This window comes from Mus pahari, chromosome 1 (genome assembly GCF_900095145.1).
Source record: "Mus pahari chromosome 1, PAHARI_EIJ_v1.1, whole genome shotgun sequence".
Lineage (NCBI taxonomy): Eukaryota > Metazoa > Chordata > Mammalia > Rodentia > Muridae > Mus > Mus pahari.
In genome coordinates, this window is record NC_034590.1 from 95226766 (window position 1) to 95246498 (window position 19733).

The window sequence follows — 19733 nt, forward strand, 5'->3', positions numbered from 1 at the left end:
CTCTGCCTCTGCCTCTGCCTCTGCCTCTGCCTCTGCCTCTGCCTCTGCCTCTGCCTCTGCCTCTGCCTCTGCCTCTGCCTCTGCCTCTGCCTCTGCCTCCCAAGTGCTGGGAATAAAAGAGTGCACCACCACTGCCTGGCCTGTTTTGATTAGTTTTTAAAGCTAATGTACAACGTAATTAATTTCATCATGGCATCTATATATACAAAGCTACCCCTCTCTTCCATTTACTGTTTGGTGTGTGTGTTTATGTATGTCTGTCTGTATGTGTACATATGTGTGTGTACATATGGAAGCCAGAAATCAACCTTAGGTGTCATTCCCCAGTGACAGTTGATCTGGGGGCTAGGGCCTGGGATGGCAGTTTTGTGACACCTGGCTTTTTTTAGATCTGAGTTTTGTAGTTCAGGCCCTCATGCTTGGCAGGAGAACATTTCACTGAGTTTTGCCCACGCCCACCTGGTGAGGAGACCTCAGTGTGTCCTGGGGTCTTTCCTGGGACCGCTTCATCAGTGTCCTGACCTCTACTCCCTGGCATCAGGCGCTGACTTGTGTTCAGGATTTGTTGGTCTCAATACTAACCTTTCTCATGCCCAGAGTCAATGCTTGAGAAGTGCTGGGATGTGCTTTCTGAGAGAAGATCAAACATGCAGCAGTGTCTGTTTTCCTAGTCCTCCTGTGAAGGGGCTGGGAGTTGCCAGCAGTGTCTGAGTTTGCCAGTTGCCATCCTGTCTCACAAGCTCCAGGAGTAACATGTCTGTAGTGATGACTCTGGAGTTAAAGTACCCAAAGTTATCATCTCAATCCTGCCACAGAGCAGCTGGGTGACCTTGGGCAGGTTCCTTACCCTTCTGTGTCTCACTTTCCCTATCTGTGGAGTGGAGTAAAGTAACCATGAGGAGTAATGTCTTCCTTAGTTGGGACGTACCTCGTGTTCTATGTCTGTGATTGGCAGCTTACAGAAACATGTTTATCAGCAGTCCTGTGTACTCGCAGCCACTCACAGATGAACAAGGCTAGCAAAAGATCTTACTTCTTGGCATACATTGTTTGGAAAGACAAAGCTGGGGAGCTTTTGGTCTTCTCACTGTCTTTCCTGTATGGATGTTGAGGGACACTAAGCATCTTGGTTGGCAGTTCTGTGCTTTTCTTGATACCTTTGTTGTTTCAGTTGGCCCCAGATTATGTGTGTGTGTGTGTGTGTGTGTGTGTGTGTGTGTGTGTGTGTGTGTGTGTGTGTGTATACACGAATGTGGAGTCTATTTTGTTCCATGGGCACTATCTACTTTGTTTTTGAGACAAAGTCCCTTACTAGCCTGGAACATGGTGATTGGCTAGAGTGGCTGGGATTTGAACCCTAGCATATGCTTGTCACTTCCTCCTCAGCCAGGCTTTCTTTCTTTGTTGTTTTGATTTTTGAGGACAGGTCTCACTATGTAGCTTGGCTAGCCTGGAATTCACAGAGATGCCTCTGTCTCCTGGGTACTGGGATTAAAGGCCTATGCTACAGAGTCCGGGATCAAACTCAGGTCCTTACAGTTGCAAGGCAATCACTGTACCAGCTGAGCTGTCCCTAATCAGGTGTTTTTACTTTTGTTTGAGGCAGAACCTCACTTTTTAGCCCAGGCTGACTGTACACTCATTTCAACCCTCCTGCTCCCAGAGATGGGATTATAGGCATTACCACCAGGCCTGGCAAGAAGGTGCCTTTAAACACAAACACAAGCATGATGATTGGATAACCAGCTGATGAAATGCTATCCAATTTCTCCCTAGAGCCATGGGTCAGTACAGGGTATTTCTGTATTCACTGTGATCTAAAGTCACTGTCTGTGTTGAAAGTTGAGTTTGGCATACAGTGCTCACCCTAATGTGATGGGTATTATATTAAAATTTTGTTAACTTGGGGCTTGGAAAGGTAGCTCAGCAGTCTGAGCACTGGCTGCTCTTCTAGAGGACCTGGATTCAATTCTAACACCTCTATGGAGGCTCATAACCCTCTGTAACTCCAGTTCCAAGGACTCAACACTCTTCTGACCTCCATAGGCACCACACACACACACACACACACACACACACACACGGTACACAGACATACATGGAGGCAAAACACCCACACATATAATATAATATTTTACAATTTTTACCAACTTGCTGGGCAATTAATCACTAAAGGTGAAGCCCACTTGTTGACTTGAGAATCTAATGACTGTGATGTTTAAAGGTATTGTAAAGACTCTAAGAATCAGGTATCCTGTAGCCATGGTTCTGGAAGGGGGCTAATGAAGACAGTGTATACTGTCTTGAGACAAAAGACAATGTCATATCAGCAATGAGTTAAGGATTGTCATGGTTACTTTTAAATTGCTATAGTAAACACATGGCTAAGGCAACTTATAAAAGGAAGTGTTTAATTGGGCTCACAGTTTCAGAGTGATAAGAATCCTTTTACCATCATGGCAGCAGACAAGCAGACATTGCACTTGAGCAGTGACTGAGAGCTCACATCCTGACCCACATACATGAAGCAGAGAAGAAATACAGTGCTCATGGTAGGAATCTTTTGGAACCTCAAAGCCTGCGTCCAGTGACACACCTCCTCCAACCAGTCCATGCTTCCTAATCCTTCCCAAACAGTTCTACCATCTAGGGACTAAATATTCATACATATGAGCCTATGGGGGCCATTTTCGCGTAAACCATCACAGAGACATTGCTGTCACTTTGCCAAAGCACTTTACTGCTGGTCTTGGGGACATGGAAGCTCAGACATTGCTTGGATCCAGACAGATGATTTTTTTTCTCTTCCAGGATACTAAAGCATTTGAAAGCCAAGGACCCTGTACAGCTGAGGCTAGAACACTTGGAACAAGGTTTCTCTGTCTATGTCAATGGGGCCAACTCGGAGCTGAAGACATCACCGCGGAAAGCTGTGCACACAGACTTCTCCAGAAGTGCCTCACAGGCTGAGGGGTCACAAGGTGAGCACAGACCCTCCCAGGGCAGGCAGCAGCATTTTTAGTTAAAAATTAAGGGATGGGCTGTAGCTTAGTGGTAGAGCACCTGCCTAACAGGAACAAAGCCCTAGGTTTGAGTCCCTAGTACTGCAAAAGAAAATTAAAGAGATAAGTTAGAGACTTTGAAAACATCCTGTATGTGTGAACTCACCAGCAAATGAGTTAACTGCACCCATCAGGCTAGCAAGAGAGCCTAAGAGCAAGGAAGATAAATACTCTTTAAGATGCTAGGGATGGAGCCCAGAGCCTCACACATGCTAAGAAACCACTCCAAGTTTAAAATCATTTTTTATTCCTTTTCAAACTAGATTTGATCTCCATACCCCAAACCAAAGGCAGCTAGAGCGAGAACTTTCTTGTTTTTATAGTGCCTGTAGCTCTAATGTCCATGATTTTAAGGGCAATTTTAACTAATAACTGATATGCACATATTAACTTTGATACCTAACACCCACTGTTCATTTTTACATCTAGCTAATCCAGCTCCTTCATGCTTTAAAGGGATTTCATGTGTGAGTGTGATGGAAACATTCTCTACCTAATCTATCCAGTGGGTGAACTGGGAATGAGGTGGTATTGAATTGGTAGACCTGTTGAACAGGTGGGACCAGGCTTCAGGTTGACAGTGTGTCTCTGAGGAATATACTTGGTCTCTCTGTTCATTGTCTTCTGGGGGCTGGGGGTGGGGAAGCTTCCAGACCATTACATACTGGAAAAATAAACACAGCAGCAAAGGGACCAGATGAGAGAGCCATATCCCAAAATATCCCCCAGAGAGCCACTGCAGTATTCTAAATGCAGTTTTCCAGGAGTTCTGTAGCCCCTGTGGCTCCTCTAGCTTTCATTGCTGGCATGCTGCTAGTTGGTAGAATTAGGAGGAACTGAAAACAGGATTAGCTTGACTTGGGACCCTAGCAGTATATTTATTCATTCCTCAAATATGTCTCCATCACTGTCTTTTACACATGGCTGACTGCTGTAGGAACTACACCATATGTCTGTGTTTGGTGATGGCTCTTTGTGCCTGGAGAGCTGCCTGATATGACATTAGGCATCTCATTTTATGGACATTCTGCAACTCTTACACTTTCTGCTGGGCATTGGCTTGCTTGCAGTTTACTTCAGACAGATGCATCCCTCATGAGTGACCTTGAGCAGCTGGATTGCAGATGTAGGCTTCAGAATAGCTATCAGTGTGAACTTGCCTTCCGTGTCTCACTAGCTGCTTCTCTGTCTCTGTTGCAGATTATGGACGAAGAACCCTATTCCGAGAAGCCGAAGAAGTCTTGAGACGCAGTTCCAGGACAGCACCAGGAAAAGTCCAGCGCCGAGGGTGGCACCAGGTCTGGAAACTTGCATTAGGCTCTGGCACTTGCATTAGGATGAAGAGTGGGCCTGTTAAATCCCTGTGGGCTTGGTGACAGTTCTGGACCCTGTAGGGTACCCTCTCTGCATGGACCGGCTTCTAGGGTACCTACTCTGCTGCAGAGCCCTCCCTCTGCCTGGGACCTTCGGCGCCCACAAGGGAGTATAGTAAGAACAGACCCATGTTCATTCTTGAGGGCTCATTTATCAACGTGCTTTTTATCGAATACCTACTAGGTGTGAGGCATGGCATAGATAAAGCAAGTCATCAGGGCGGAACCCTGCCCTGATGAACTGAGGTGCCCATTTAGATGGCTGCCAACGTTACTGAGGCACAGCCTGTGTTTCTGAGTCTTGCCTGAGTCCTAGCACTGTCTCAGCTACACTCAGCCCCTCTGCTTTTTATGTTCACAGCACACCTGAAGCCTGGCTTCTCAGGTTGTCCTCTCTTATGTAAGAGCAGAGGAGAGAGATGCTTAGAAAATCTCAGGGACCACTCAAGGCCATGACTAAGAAGTGGAAGAATCAGATTTTTGGCTCTGAGTTCTATATTCTTGCCCAAGTAGGCCTTGCTATGGTCCCTTGCTAGCTTTCCTTTGGAGATGTTGTGTCTGTATATGGAGCTGCTTAGTGTACCCAAGTGTCACTGTGCCAAGTATGTACTTGAGGTTGGGTCATGTGGTCTTAGTTCCTGTCACATGTTTTGCACATTAAGATGGCCTTTTACAACACAGATTGGCAGAGTCATTGTTGGGGAAATCTATGTATGGGGAAAGTCGGCCACTTGAACTTTATAGTAGACTGCAGTAAAGGCTTTCATGTACTTGCCACCTAGCATGTCTTCATAACACCCAGTTGGTTGATGTGTGTCCTCATGGTGCTGCTGTAGAAATTGAGGCCCAAAGAGCCAAAGACACTTGTTCAGGGTCACATGACCTCTAAGGGAAGAGGCTGGGTTGGGGTATGGATTGGACCTGTTGCTGTACTGAGAGCATCTTCCTGCTATGCTCATTGGAAACAGTTGTGTCTGCTGTAGCTGGGGTCTGAAAAGCAGGCCCACAGGGCACCAGCCTGGGCACTTGTGTCTGTCCCCACCCATGAATGTTAATTTCTTGTTAATGAGGCCTTTCTTGCCTGCCTCACTCTACACAGCTCTTCTGCTTGTTGGAGTGCTTCCTATTATCACAAGCCATATTTGTGTCTTAGACTGTGACTTAATGGCTGGCCCCAGAGTCTGTGCAATTTAAAAGGCTTGGCCTAAGATTAATTAGCATCCCTCCCATCTCTCCTGTGGCTCCCCACTTCACAAGACTTAATCAGGGCTAATTTCCCCTTGCCTCCCAAAGCCGCTTTGCTATAATTGCCCTTCTGTACTGCAGCAGTCAGGGGTCACTCAGTGCCTAACAATAGGGACTGCTGTTTGAGTAGAAAGCTCAGGCTGAGTGTGCATGCATGGTCCTGAGGATGGTGAGCTCGGCAGGCTGCAGGAGGCCTTCAGCCCACATTGCACACATGTCTTCCCTGGCCTCCAGGAGAGCTGCTGCCCAGGACAGCTGGAAGAGTGGGGACACAGCCTCAGGGATGCCAAGACAGATCCTGTTCTGTTGTCTGGGGGCCAGTGTGGGATGCAGTTGAAAAACCTGTGGCCTTCAGGATAGTGTTTAGAAATAGCAATGACCCATCCCTTTCCTCCCCTCCTCAAGTCTGTTCTCCCTGTCTGTGGCAATGTGATGTTGGACCTCCTGTGCACACAGACCCTGAGCCATGAGGAACTGCAGTGAGAGTCCATGGAGTACCACCTTCAGTGTCTCAGCAGCTTGGCAGAGCAGAAACATGTCATCTGGCTTATGGGTTGTTTCTTCTACCTTACTTTCTCTCTCCCCTGACTCTTCAGGGCATTTGAATGTGGCTCCTGGGAATTGAAGAGAATGGGCTTTAGGCTGCTTCATTGGTGTGTGTTTTGGAGCCAGTAGTGGACCTCGCTGAGCTTTGCCTTTATAATCATCACACCCTCCTGCAGCCATTGGGAAGGCATGTGTGCAGTGTGTGGTCTATAAGTGGCGTGTTGATGAGGCTAGGGTGAGGTCAGTGCTTGCAGCTCTCTGGTTCTGCCTCCTGTCCTCCTGCTGCCTGCCTTCTAATCTAGAAGGTGGTCAGTAGGTTGCCTGCCTCAGAAGGTAGCTGCTGAGGATCACCCAGTCTGTGGCGGTTCCTGCCACGCCTGCCACAGAGGTGGCAAAGGGTTGTGTTGGTCAATGTTGGAATAAATGGAGGGCAGGTGTCGAGGGTTTCTCAGTCTGGAGGTTTCCAGGCTCTTCATTCTCTCCTTTCTACTTATATATTTATTTTATTTGTGAGGGACATGCATGTATGCAAAGGCCAGAAGAAGGCACCAGGTATACTTCTCTATCACTCTCCGCCTATTCCATGGACTCAGTCTCTCTTTACATGAACCTGGGCTTCATTTTCTCAGCTAGGCTGAAACCTATCAGGCACTCGCCATTCTCCCGTCTGCCCCGTCAGAGCTGGAAGGTGCTGTGCTGATGCCTTTCCACCACACTCTGCTGTGCCTCTGCTCTGGAGCCTCTTCTTGTTCCACTAGATTCCAAACCTCGGTCCTCAAGGCTGCATATCAGTCTCTCTTGACTGCTGAGTTGTCTCTTCTGGCACTTCATTCTTATGTCTGACCTCACTCCCTCTGTTCAGTCCTGGCCATTTATGGAGCACATCAAAGTTTTGGATCCTTACTGTGGTCTGAGAGCTGCAAGTGAAGCAGACCAGCCCTGCTGCCCTGGAACTTATGGGATGGGAGTGGGAGACAGGCCAGGCCAAGCCAGGGCAACAGCAGCCAGCAAGTTAATGGCAGTTGCTATGAAGGAAGGCCAGGCATGAGGGATGGTGGCAGGCAGCAGAGGTGCCCAGGGGTACTGCAGCAGAGCTGAGTATGGGGATCTGTGGTCTCCTTGGAAAGGTATAGTGGAGTGCAATGGAAAGGTATTGCCTATGATCAGCACACGGTGATGGAGAGGAAGTGCTGGGGGCCTGGCTCACAGATGCATGGTTGAGCATACAATCTGGGGGTCTGGACAGTAGTCTGAGTGGCAGAGCTCCCCAGAAGCACCAAGATGGGGAAGCTGCCATTGGAAAGATCTTGGTGGCTGTGTGTAGATAGGACCACCCTAACTAACTCCCTTGCCCTAGGACTTGCAGGAGCTCTGAGACTGTGTTCCTGAATCCACATAGCTCTTCTCTGCTGCTTCCCACAGCCCCACTCTATGCCCTGTCTGCTGGCTTCACTAACCAATTGCACCCCTCCAGGTCCATTTCGCACTCCTGGATTGAGAAACTTCTAAGAGAAACTATTTGAATGTCCCAGCTCATCTGTGTTACTCAGGGTGGCCTGGACTGTAGTAGTTGACTTTGGTGTGGTGCTGTCTGCTACCTGAGTGGGCTGTGACTAGAGGTCACCAGATACTTATCCTGCCTGACCTTGAACAGCCTGGTAAGTGTGTGTGTGTGTGTGTGTGTGTGTGTGTGTGTGTGTGTGTGTGTGTGTCTTAGGGTTTCCATTGCTGTGAAAAGACACCATGACCAGGCCAACCTTTATAAAGGACAAGATTTAATTGGGGCAGGCTTACAGGTTCTGAGGTTTGGTCCATTATCATCATGGCAGTAAAGCATTGCAGCATCCAGGCAGGCATGGCACTGGAGGATCTTAGAGTTCTGCATCTTGATTGGAAGGTACCCAGGAGAAGACAAGCTTCCAGGCAGCTAGAAGGATTTCCAAACCCACCCCCATGGTGACACACTTCCTCCAACAAGGCCACACCTCCTAATAGTGCCACTCTCCTGCATATTCAAACCACTACAGTGTGTGTGTGTGTGTGTGTGTGTGTGTGTGTGTGTGTGTGTGTGTGTGTGTGTGATATTACAACATGTTGGCTAGGGTGCTGGAGTTGGACAGCATGGCCTTGCCTTGGACTCAGAGATCTGCCTGCCTTTGCCTCCCTGAGGGCTGGGATTAAAGGTGTAGTACACCACTGCTCAGCCCTTCCTTTGCCGTCTACAGAAAATTGAAACAGGGTCTAATATAGCCCAAGCTGGCCTTGAACTCACTATGTAGTTGCAGCTAACCTTGAAGTCTTGACCATCCTGTATATACCTCTCTCATGCTGGGATTACAGGCTCGAGCCACTATTCCCAGCTCTTTCTACCCTTTTGACTGGGCTCCTCTTTGTGGCTAGCCAGAGGGAAGCAGGTAATTAAGGTAGCAGGGTCCCCAGAAGCCACTGGCTAATTCTTAAAAGCCACCCCACCAGGAATGGGACCATAGCCCTGGCCCTGTCTACCTGGTGGGTTTCCTTATTTTTAATGTCTGCTGTTCCAGTCTGACAGTTTCTCCTCTTCCTGCAGCTGGGTGGTGGTACATGGTACATCTTCTGGGTCTAGACCAGCAAATAGGAACACTTTAGTGCCTAGCTACTACAATAGAAAGGGCGTTCTCAAGAGTACAGGCCTGAAACTCATTTGGCAAGAAGGCTGTAGAACCACCCATGATAACCTTGTCCTTAGAGATTAACCAGAGATTAAAATAGCAATGTCCCCAGTAGCCAATGGCCAATTCTTAAAAGCCACCCCACCAGGATTAGGACTTGCTCTGTCCTAGCTTCAGGGTTTCTGTTATACTGCAGGGCCCACCATAAAGGGCCAGTGAGGTTACACTATCACTTTTGCTGGTCATGGCCCAGTCAGTGGGGGTTGGGAGATCTAGAGGTTGACTGGATAAATACAGCAGGCTCCCAAGCTACCACCTTTACTATGGAGTGGCCTGCAGGTGATATGTAGGCATCTGTCCCTGCTTGCCTTTCCCTTGCTGCTTCTGGACCTTAGATCTCTCAGCCGCCATCAGTGGATTAAGATTTATGGCTTCCTCAGCCCTGTAATACTTGGGTAGACAGTGGCCTAATCAACAGAGCCGCCGTTTACCAAAATGCTGTCAGCTTTGATGAACGTCACTGCCTCTCGGCATTAAATCGGCAGTGAAGGGATTGGCCTTCCAACAATTTACTGTGGACCAGACTTTCAGGAAAGGTCTCCACAGAACGTTTGCTGTGGGGTGAAAGTGGCCTTGGCTGTCCCTCATTGCAATATCTGCATCCTGGGTTGCTGCAGACATATGAGCACCTGCAGTGCAGCTCACCTCCAAGTTGTGAGGCTGGGCCCCTTCTTTTGGTACCTTCTGATTTCTGATCATGACAAGAGCTGACAAATCTGGGAAGAGCTGTTCCTCACCCAGCCTGTCTTTAGGGGCTTGGTAGAGCCCTTCCACCTCTAGGGGGGCTCCATTAATATAGCACAAAACCTGCACAAGCATACAGGGCATCCCCTGTACTTGTTCTTTTTGTGTTTGACAGCACACTTCAATGCATCCTCTTAGAACACTCATGAGGAGGTGCAGAAGATACACAAATAACTCTGGGCATGAACTGGGTGGAGTGTGGGCTGAGCATGAAGTGAGCAGCTTCGGGGGGGGGGGTTGTGTGGAGAGTCTTTTAAATCCTCCTCCAGGGTAGGTACTGCAAAGGTCTGTCAGGGTCTGGGTTTGCAAGTAGGCAGTAAAAAGCAGTGGCTCATGAACACCCACTCCTGGTGAAGCAGGATGCCATTCAGGGAACCAACCTGGAGCATCATCATCATCCTTCCATGCAAGGTGGAAGGTGGGAGGCTAGGAGCGTGCATGTGGCTGGGGCTGGGTTAGAATCTGGCAGCCTTGGTGTGGGTGGGGCTGCCCCCACATTGTGGGCAGAGGAGGCTTCCCAGGCTAGGGTGGGAGAGCAGGCCAGATGGCAGCTATTTATTACCCTCTGGGCACCCACTCAGTGTTGCGAGTGCTTTCTGGACCACAGAGTTAATTTCAGCACTGTTGCTTCATAACCTGCAGTGTTCACTATGGTGCTGAGTGGACTCGGGGGCAGGGTACTGGTATCTGGAACTCAATGCTCTTACAGCTTGGTGAGGGCCTGCTGACTAAGGGCCTTAGGACTGACCACAAAGCTGTGTTTGCATATTGGGGGCATCACTGGGAAGCTCTGCTGTGCTGAGCTATGCTGAGGAAGAGGAGGCTGGGAAGTTGCTGAAGGCTGTGATCCTGGTTCCTTGCTGGATGTAGAGCTCTTTCTGTGGATGTGCCAAGCCAGAGACTGGCCAGGCTGCACCTCCCACTGTCACTGGCCAGCTTCCTTTCAAGCAGTGCACATTGTCCAGGACCACAGACCTGGGCAGGCCTCAATCTCTGCCTCTCAACTGGTCTTTTCCTGTGCCCCAGAATGCCAAGATAGCCCCAAACAACTCCTCACTTACACTCTGTTCCCCAATTTCACATCTTTCCTGCTCACTCAGTATGGTGGGTAGGAAAGGGGGTGTGGTATCTGCCGCTCTAACTTAGCATACTCCATCTTCCTCTGCTGGGAGAACTCAATTCTAAAAGAGCCACTGGGATCAGAGGCAGGCAGGAGATTCCAAGAACTAAAGACTTGTCTGGATTTTAAGAAAGAGATGAGGGAAAAGCTAATACTACTACAGGCCAACTGGCAGCATTCAGAAGTACAAAGCCCTAGTCTAAGCCCTTCGCTCTTTAGAGAAAGGACCAGAAGACCCTAAAAGGGGCTGGGTGGCTAGTGATCCAAGCTACCTCCTCCTTGGCCTGACCCAAGTCTGTGGTCAACCTTTTCTCCCATCCCCTCTTCCTGCCCAATAGGCCTCAGTGTTAGAATGTTGTTGAATGTCCCAGGGAGAAGAGCATAGCATGCTTTCCTTAGCCTGGAGAGGAGAACTAAGTAGCAAAGTCCAGAAGGAACCCATACCACAGTTGGAGCTAGCCAAGGCTTTGGAGTGAAGAGGAAAGGTGGGACAATGAGGGTGTATGGCTTTAGAACCATCTCACAGCATTACACAGTGACCTGCTGGCCCTTCTTGTTTCTCTATTAGGACATCTTTCTTGCTCTCATAGACAGCTGCCTGTTCCATTTTCACCCTTGAGCCACACAGGGACTGAGGGTAGGAAGGCAAACAAGCCCACAGAGATAGAGGAAATGGTTTCTGTGGGCTCAGCTGGACTGATAGGGCCCTGGCAGTGGCTCCAATTGGTTCAACAGTCACACATGTTAGAATGTGTAGGGATTAGTATGGAGGCCTTGTGTGCTGGATGTATCAAGTAAGGTCTGTTTTGCTAACAGTGGCTTGAACGATGTGACAGCATGTCACCTGCCAGCTGAGTGAGTCCTGTTCTGCTCAGGTGGACATCACTAATAAGCAGGGAGCAGTTTCTAGTATTGGCAGTCTTGGGCCTGAGAGAGAGCTAAGGTGCTTCTCCAGCAGGCAGAGGACAGGACAGACAAGCAGACTTTAGGGCTGGGCTGACTGACTCAGAGCCCTGAGAACAGAGACTTAACAGCTTCAGGGCTTAGAAGTCAGAGGCAGCTCTTAGGTGTACAGGTTAGAGGTTCCCTCTTCTGAGTACCAATTGCCAGTAGTCCAGCACTCAGTAGCCAGTGAGATCCTGAGCTCCAAGCAATCTGGGAACAGGGAGCAGGCAGCAGTAGCAAGTGCTCCAGCTCTGGGATTCTAATGGCTACCATGACCAGTGGTGTAGCTTTCAAACCTTTGTGTCAAGACCATGAGCCTTTGGGGTTGACAGCTTCTTCTAGAAGCCAAGACCTGTAGCATTTTGTCTACCATCTTTTGCGCCTTCCACAACCTTGGCACACAGCCTGCTGTTTCTTTTCCATATTGCACTGTCCTCAGTCATCTCCACCCCCACCCCCACTCTGCCCCACCCACCCTCTGGAACTCTCTAGCTGCTTGCTTTTTCTTTTCTTTTTTCTTTTCTTTTTTTTCTCCCACTGGCTGTAGCTGCCATCACCTCTGTCTGTACTCAGGATAAAAGTCAAAAGTGGTAAAAAGCTTTCTATGTGGTCAGATGTTGCAACATCTGGAGGCGTTGGGGGAGCATCTCCATGTTAACTCAGAAGGCCAGGTGAGCTGGGCTTGGGGCACTGGCATCATTCCATGTGACCCACTCCTTTTGTTGTTCAGATGGGCCCTTTGGCTCTTCCTAGATGCATAGCAGTAGGCTGTGTGGAGGTGGGAGATTAGGGATCTGGAGTGATCCCTAGCCCCCAAAACCTAGCACAGGTATTCCTTTCTCAATGATGCAAAGAATTCTTGAAAGCAAGGAGGCTGCAGCAAAGACAGCTTTTATAGTTCAAAAAGCTTTACAAGGATTCTGTCCATTTTGTGTTAGCATATCTACAGTGTGTCAGCCAGGCTTTCCCAAACATGAGGTCAGTTAGCTCATATGGCTTTTGGGGAAATGCTTAACACTTATAAAAATTCTACTGAAAAATAATCATTAAAAGTCTGACATTTTCTACACACTTTACAAGTATAAGGAAGAAACAAGCAAGGTAATATGACCCTGTGAAGTCACAACTGCTGAGATGGGAGCAGTGACCACAGTAGTAATCCTAGTACTTGGGAGGCTGAGGCAGGAGGACAGCCTAGACTGCCTAGACTACATAAAGAAACCTGATCTTTATAAACAACAACAGCAACAGCAATTCACCCAAATCCTGTCCCACCCAGGCCCAGCAAACTTGAACGCCGTTTTTTTTTTGTGGGCAGCGGAGTTTGGCTCGTCCCTGTCCTTGAGCAGAATGTTGTCTGTTCTTATTTCAACACTGAATTTCTATGTCCAGAAATCTGTGCAGATCAGAACTGAAGCTGGCCCTCGTCTCCACATTGAACCTCCTCTGGACTGTTCAGAAGATGTTGAATCACAAGAAGATGTGATTGGCAAGCATGAGGATGCCACTGGGGAGCACACACAGGTAGGGGCTGGCCTCAGCTTGTACTGGGGGCTCCCACAAAGTCAGGGTCTGCTATTGTATAGCCCTCAGTCAGGCTCTTTCTAACACCTACTTCCTTTGACCTTTGCTCTTCTCTCATTAAAAAAGAAGTATGTGTGTCTCAGACTGAAGCATCAGTAGAGCTCAAAGGACAACTCTGAGGAGTCAGGTCTCTCCTAATGTGTGGGTTCCTGGGAGTGAACTTAGGTCATCAGGCCCACGCAGCAAGTACTTTATCCACTGAGCCATCTTGCCTGCCCTCACCTCACATATTTTGATACACAGAGTGTGGGCCACACATCTGTGTTTATGGGTGGGTCAGCTAGCATCCAATCACTCTAAATGAAGAAGGGGCTAAGAGGAGAAGTCAAGCCTGGCAGAGAAAAGTAGCTTAGCCAGGGAGACTTTCTAGAAAAGAGTAGAATTTGTCTCTGGCCATTAATACTAGAAAAGAGCCTGAAAGGGCTGAGGGCAGGCAGGGAGTAACCCCACCCACACCTGCTTGCATATGTGTACCTTGGCCTGTGAGGTATCCTGTAGATCACAGTGACTCCAGGCAGCAGACCACCCAGGGAACATCCAGACAGCTGAGTATCTGCAGCTCAAAACCGTGTTGGTACTGCAGCTAATGGGGGTCATTGACCACCAGCCTGTTTCCAGCCTGTTTCCAGCAGTACTATGCCCCAGACTCCCCTTCCACAAGTGTTTCCTGGCAGTGCATTCTTGAGCCTTGTCTGTGCTTTGCACCATAGACATGGAAATCAACAAAGCACAAAGTGCCTGTTCTTAACCAATTTATGTTCCAGGTAAGATAGAAAAAGGCAGAATAAAATAAGACCATTTCAGATATCAGTAAGTTCTCTGAAGGAAATAGAAGAGGGAGCTGGGTGTGGTAGTGCACATTTATAATTGCACTGCTCAGAGACAGAGCAGGAAGGTTCCAAGCAAGGTCAGCCAGGGACACATAGGGAAACCCTTTTCAAAACAACCATAACAAAAATAAATCAAATCAGAGGGGGAAATGGACAGCAGGATGTTGGGGGAGAGTACCGCGCACAGACTGTACAAGAGCACACAGGCAAGAAAGCCTTTACAGCTGGCAAGAGGCTGCTTCAGGGGCTCAGTGCCAACACAGTGTGGATAGGAGAGCATGGAATGATCTGAGACACTGAAAGAAAAGACAGTAGAGTGAACCAGGAGGTGCATCATGGGCCTGGGCTAGAATGTGGGATAGGGTTTGACAAGTAGAGTTTAGTCTAAGGCAGTGGTTCTCAACCTGTGGGTCAAATGACCATTGGGAAAACACAGATATTTATATTACAATTCATAACAGTAGCAAAATTACAGTTATGAAGTAGCAGTGAGATAATTTTATGGTTGAGGGTCACCACAACATGAAAAACTGTATTAAGGGTCAAAGCATCAAGAAGGTTGAGAACCACTGTTCTGAGGGGACAGCTTTAATAATTAAAATGAATGAATACATCATTTCTCCATGTTGTGTAGAAGCAACATTCTGGAGAGACTGCAGATGAAAGTCAAATTGCTAAATAGACCATGCCCCATTGTTCAACTGTCTCACTCAGCTATGGGCCTGCAGATTCATAGCCTCAGACAGGGCCTTCACCTTCCCTGACTTATGGTTGCTGAAATGTGAATGACAGAAAGAGAAAGGAGCTGGGAATTCTGTCCAAGAAACCTGCTCTGTGTTCGCAGTTTTTTATTTGCTCAAGCAGGGAAGGAGCTGGGATCATTCTACTTCACATGCTAGGTGAAAGGGGTCTATGTACACTTGCACAAATTGCACACATGTAGTTTGTTTTCTGTGTGTGTGTATGCACGCGCATCCAGAACCTGAGAAGTCAACCTTAGAACTCGGCTTTCCTTCCACCTTTATGTGGTTTCTAGGTGATGATCTCAGGTCATGAGGCTTACACAGCGAGCACCTTTACCCATGGCCTTCTCCCGGTTTCTTTCTTCTCTTCTCGCTCCTCCTCTGTTTGAGAGGCTTTACTATGCAGTCCCAGATAGCCTCACAGGCAGGGGTTTCCTGCCAGCACCTCCACACCTGGCTCACTATTTGCTTTTGAACCTACCAACAGCCCCTTGCTTGGGATCAGCCTGTATAAAACACACCTTCATTTCCTTTCAGCTGGATCTTAGCCATGTTCAGTCGCTTATAGTCCTACTCCCACAGCAGGTCAGAGTGCTATGCACCCTTTGAGCTGGAGAGCATTGTTTGCCTATGGTGAAGCGCCTGGCACCTTCTGTTAAGTTGATACCTTTTCCTCTTTGGCAGGCTCCCAGCAGCCTGCACAGTGGACAGTAGAGGCCCCCTCCCCGCCAGGCTTCTCCTGCCCTCAGTGTTAGTAGCTGCCTTTGGTGTACATGCTCAGTTGCAGCCCCTGCTGCTCTGCCAGCGCTTCACATTCCCCACTGTGAGCACCTGATTATATTTCTTTCCTGCCTTTCTCCACATCTTGAGAGGGCTCTCCTTAAGACTTCACAGTCAATTTCCTCTTGGAGTTATTTCCCTGCAAAGGGGGAAAGAGAGAGAGAGAGAGAGAGAGAGAGAGAGAGAGAGAGAGAGAGAGAGAGANGAGACAGAGACAGAGAGACAGAGAGAGACAGAGAGAGAGACAGAGAGAGAGACAGAGAGAGAGACAGAGAGAGAGACAGAGAGAGACAGAGACAGAGACAGAGACAGACAGAGACAGAGAGAGAGAGAGAGAGAGAGGGGAGAGAGAGACAGTGGTGCTACTTGCCTGCCACAGCAGAAAGAAGCCCTGAGAGCTGCCATCTGCACAGGCATAGAAGAAACGCAAGGCATGGCTAAATATACCAGCTAGGCATGAAGCAAGTGAGGCCTGAGCTGGAGCAGAAGGGATCCGCATCCACATAGAGGCTTTGCACCTCCCCTTTGCTGCTGGAACATGCCAGCTTTTTGCTTTCCATCACATCCTGTGAACTTCAGTTCCTTGGTGGCTTTGGGTTTGCAGACTGGCATGCTGGAGGCATGCTCTCTCAGCCCCTGTGTGCTGCCTTGTATGGTGCTGTGGGAAGATTCAGTTAGCAGCCAGCACTGATTCAATCAGGAGACTCCATTTGATGATGTGAATTGGGGGGTTTCCTTCCTTTGAAAATAGTCAGGTGATTGGGGTCCTCCTCCTCCTCCTCCTTCTTTCTACTCTTCTTTTCCAGCACAAGGACCTACATTGTAGCCCAGGCTAGCAATGAGTTCATGATGCTTCTGTTTCCCAACCGCTTGATGTGTACTATGTTATACTTTTTTGTTTGTTTTCTTTTTCCTTTTGAGAGATAGTATCACTATGTGGCCTTGGCTGGCTTAGAATTCACTATGTAGACAAACCTGGCCTTGAACTCACAGAGATCCACCTGCCTTTGCCTCTCAAGTGTTGGGATCAAAGGCATGAGTCACCACACTTGTCCATGGTATACTTTCTTATGAGGAATGACTGGGCTGGCTGCTGGAACCTGAGGTGTGTCCCTGAGGTGCCATGGTCCATGCCACATACTCCCAGATGCTGAAGATAAAGTAGTTGATAAATAAGCACATAGGTAGGGCTTGGTGGTGCACAAGTTTAATCTCAGCACTCCAGAGGCAGGTACAAGCAGATCTCAGGGAGTTGGAGGCCAGCCTGGCCTACATAGTGAGTTTCATGACATTCAGGGCTGCTAGAGAGCCAAATAAAAAAGCATGTAGTGTGTCAGGAGGTGACAGGGCTCTGGAAACAGCAGAGTGAACTGTGGGAACAGGAAAGACAGGCAGAGAGAGGTTCCCGTTTAGTACTGAGACACGGCCTCCTGTGAGGTGGGCATGGAGGAGCAGCTGGGAGGCAGGACAGTAGGCTGGGAGACTGTGGCAGAGACAAGGTTTCCTTATGCTGGATAAGAGGCCTCCACAGAGTTCTGACCAGTCTTCCAACTCTAACACAGGGTAACTCTTTCTAGAGAGTTTGAACCCAGAACCTGGACCCATGCTATAAGTGTTGTGGGAGACTCAGTCTCCATCTGAGGAGGTGGTTTCTTTAGGAACCAAGAATGAATCCAAAATGTCTAAAAATTAAAGTTTGAAAATTAAATTTTTTCTTAATTATTATTTGTGTGTGTGAGAGGCAGCACAAGTGTATCACTGTTCACATGTGTGGAGGTCAAAGGTTAGCTTTCAGGAGTCAGTTCTCTCCTTCAACTGTGAGATCCAAAGACTGAACACAGGTATGGCAGCCTTGCACCAGGTCAGTGGCCATCTCTCCACCCCAATAGTCTTTTTAGAACCCCCGTGCCCTGTGCATCATTGTCCAGACTGCATGTAGGTGGCCTGTCTATTGTATCTAGAGGGGCTGAGGGTGGGGAGCAGAAAGCCTGTGTCAGTCTCAGGGAGAGGTACTTCCAAATTTGTGATCACCAGGCCCTGTTATGCCACATGAAGCCATAACCACTGGGAAACTTTCCAGAAGGCCTTCATAGCTTTCTCCCCATTGTGCGTATTAGTTTCATTTCTGTTGCTATGATAAAGTACCCTGACAAAAGCAATTTAAGGGAGAAAGGGTTATTTTTAGGTTAGAATTTTGGATTAGAGTTTGTCATAGCAAGGACATTAAGGTGGCAAGAACTTGAAGCAGCCAGTGTCATTAAACTCACCATCAAGAACAGGGAGCAATGGATGAATTCCTGCATGTTAGCGCTCAGCTCTTTTTCTTCTCCTTACACAGTGCAGGATCCCCTGCCTAGGGAATGGTGCCACCCACCTTCTTCCTATTTCAATTAATACAATCAAGACATGTCTACAGGTCAACTTGATTTAGACAGTTCCTCATCAAGACACTCCCCAGATAACTCTAGGTTGTGTCCAGTTGACAAAAGCCACCATCACAGTGTGGGTCCAACAATAAGGTATAGATTTTATACCCACAGTTACAGCCTAGTATCATTATTACAGGTGCATGATGCCATTGTCCAGGCATCCCCAGAAGAGCCTGACCCACCACAGCAGGCACTATGGCAGGCTGCTCCTACGGGGAGACTTACCAAGCAAATGTTGGCTGACAGGGAAAGAATGTTACATGGGAATTTCTGATAATGCCAGATAACAGAACCCATAAGCAAGTGCTTCCTTTCATTTATTTTGATGTATTGGTTTTTCATAGTACGCAGGGTTGAATACAAGCACCACCTGAGCTGTACTCTCATACCTCTTTTCATGTCTTAAATTTCAAGGCAGGGTCTTGATAGGTCACCTTTGAACTCATTCTGTAGCCCAAGCAGGCTTTTATCTTGTAATCTTCCTGCCTCAGCCTTCTGAGTAGCTAGACTTGTCTTCCATATTTTTTATTGCTAGTTTAACGTAAGTGGGGTTTGCCATCTATCCTATTTGATAAGCCTACATTATTATTTTTTTTTTAACTCTACAACATACTATGGCTATCTTTCCACACTAGAAACTCACTCAACCAGTAGCTTAGAGTGCTGTTTGGGATATAATGGCTTGGCCATGTAGTGGCTGTGTCTTCAGTGATTTTGACCAGACCAATGAGGGAGTGACAACAGAAGGTAGTGGTCAGGAAAAGCAGGTGGCCGGGCAAGCAGCAGAAGAGCAACTACCCCCCCACACACACACACGTTCTCAGACAGAGAGGTGCTGATGCTGTGCAGGGTCTCCGTGCCTAGGATGCCAATTCTCCCACCAGCTTCAAGCCTCATGACTGTGGCCCTTCAGAACACACAGGGACATCCCAGTGCTTCCTGCAGCATGGACAGAGACAAGATTCCCCTAATAATTCAGGATGCAGTGGTAAGATAGACTTTGGGGCAGAGCTCCTGAGTGAGTCTGGAAATGGCCCGGATAAACAGCAGGACAGTGTTCCACAGGCTGTGGAGGTGCTTCAGTGGGTAGACTGCTTGCTGCACAAGTGTGAAGATTTGAGTTAGATCCCCAGCCCCCTAGTAAAAGCTGGGCATGGTACACTCATTTATAACCCCAGTGCTGGAGACAAGGATAACCCATGAGGTTTTCTCACCCAACAAGCTAGCCAAATCAGTGTGTGGGAACTGAAAAGGTGGGTGGGGGGTGAGGATAGCTCATGTGCAGTCAGAGTTCCACCTATGCTCTGGACAGGCAGATGTGGGAGGGCTGCCAGATGCTTTCCACTCAGCCCTGGGTGGGCATCTAAGCCTCTGACCCACTCGACAAGGGGTGGACAAGGGGCAGCCCTCGAAACCAAAAGGGTCCCCGGTGTTACACCCTGTATCCCCGGGGTTATGGGAGAGAGGACTGAGGGAAGAGAGGTTCCCACACAGGTGAGAATGAACGCAGCTGAACAGAGACAGTATATGGTTTTAGATCTTTATTGTAGAAATGCAGGGGGAAAGAGAGAAAGGAGAGAGAGAGAGAGAGAGAGAGAGAGAGAGAGAGAGAGAGAGAGAG

General features: G+C 48.3%; 1 protein-coding gene across 4 annotated transcripts in view; it reads left to right on the plus strand.

Annotated features, from left to right (window-relative positions):
* Positions 1–19733, plus strand: part of Kiaa0556 (KIAA0556 ortholog) — a 171147-nt gene that overhangs the window by 50711 nt on the left and 100703 nt on the right. For all 4 annotated transcript variants that reach the window (XM_021197601.2, XM_029542828.1, XM_029542815.1 and 1 more), the window contains 3 exons: positions 2812–2981; positions 4263–4360; positions 13139–13270. In XM_021197601.2, the coding sequence (XP_021053260.2) occupies positions 2812–2981; positions 4263–4360; positions 13139–13270 (400 nt within the window). The remainder of the gene's footprint in view (positions 1–2811; positions 2982–4262; positions 4361–13138; positions 13271–19733) is intronic.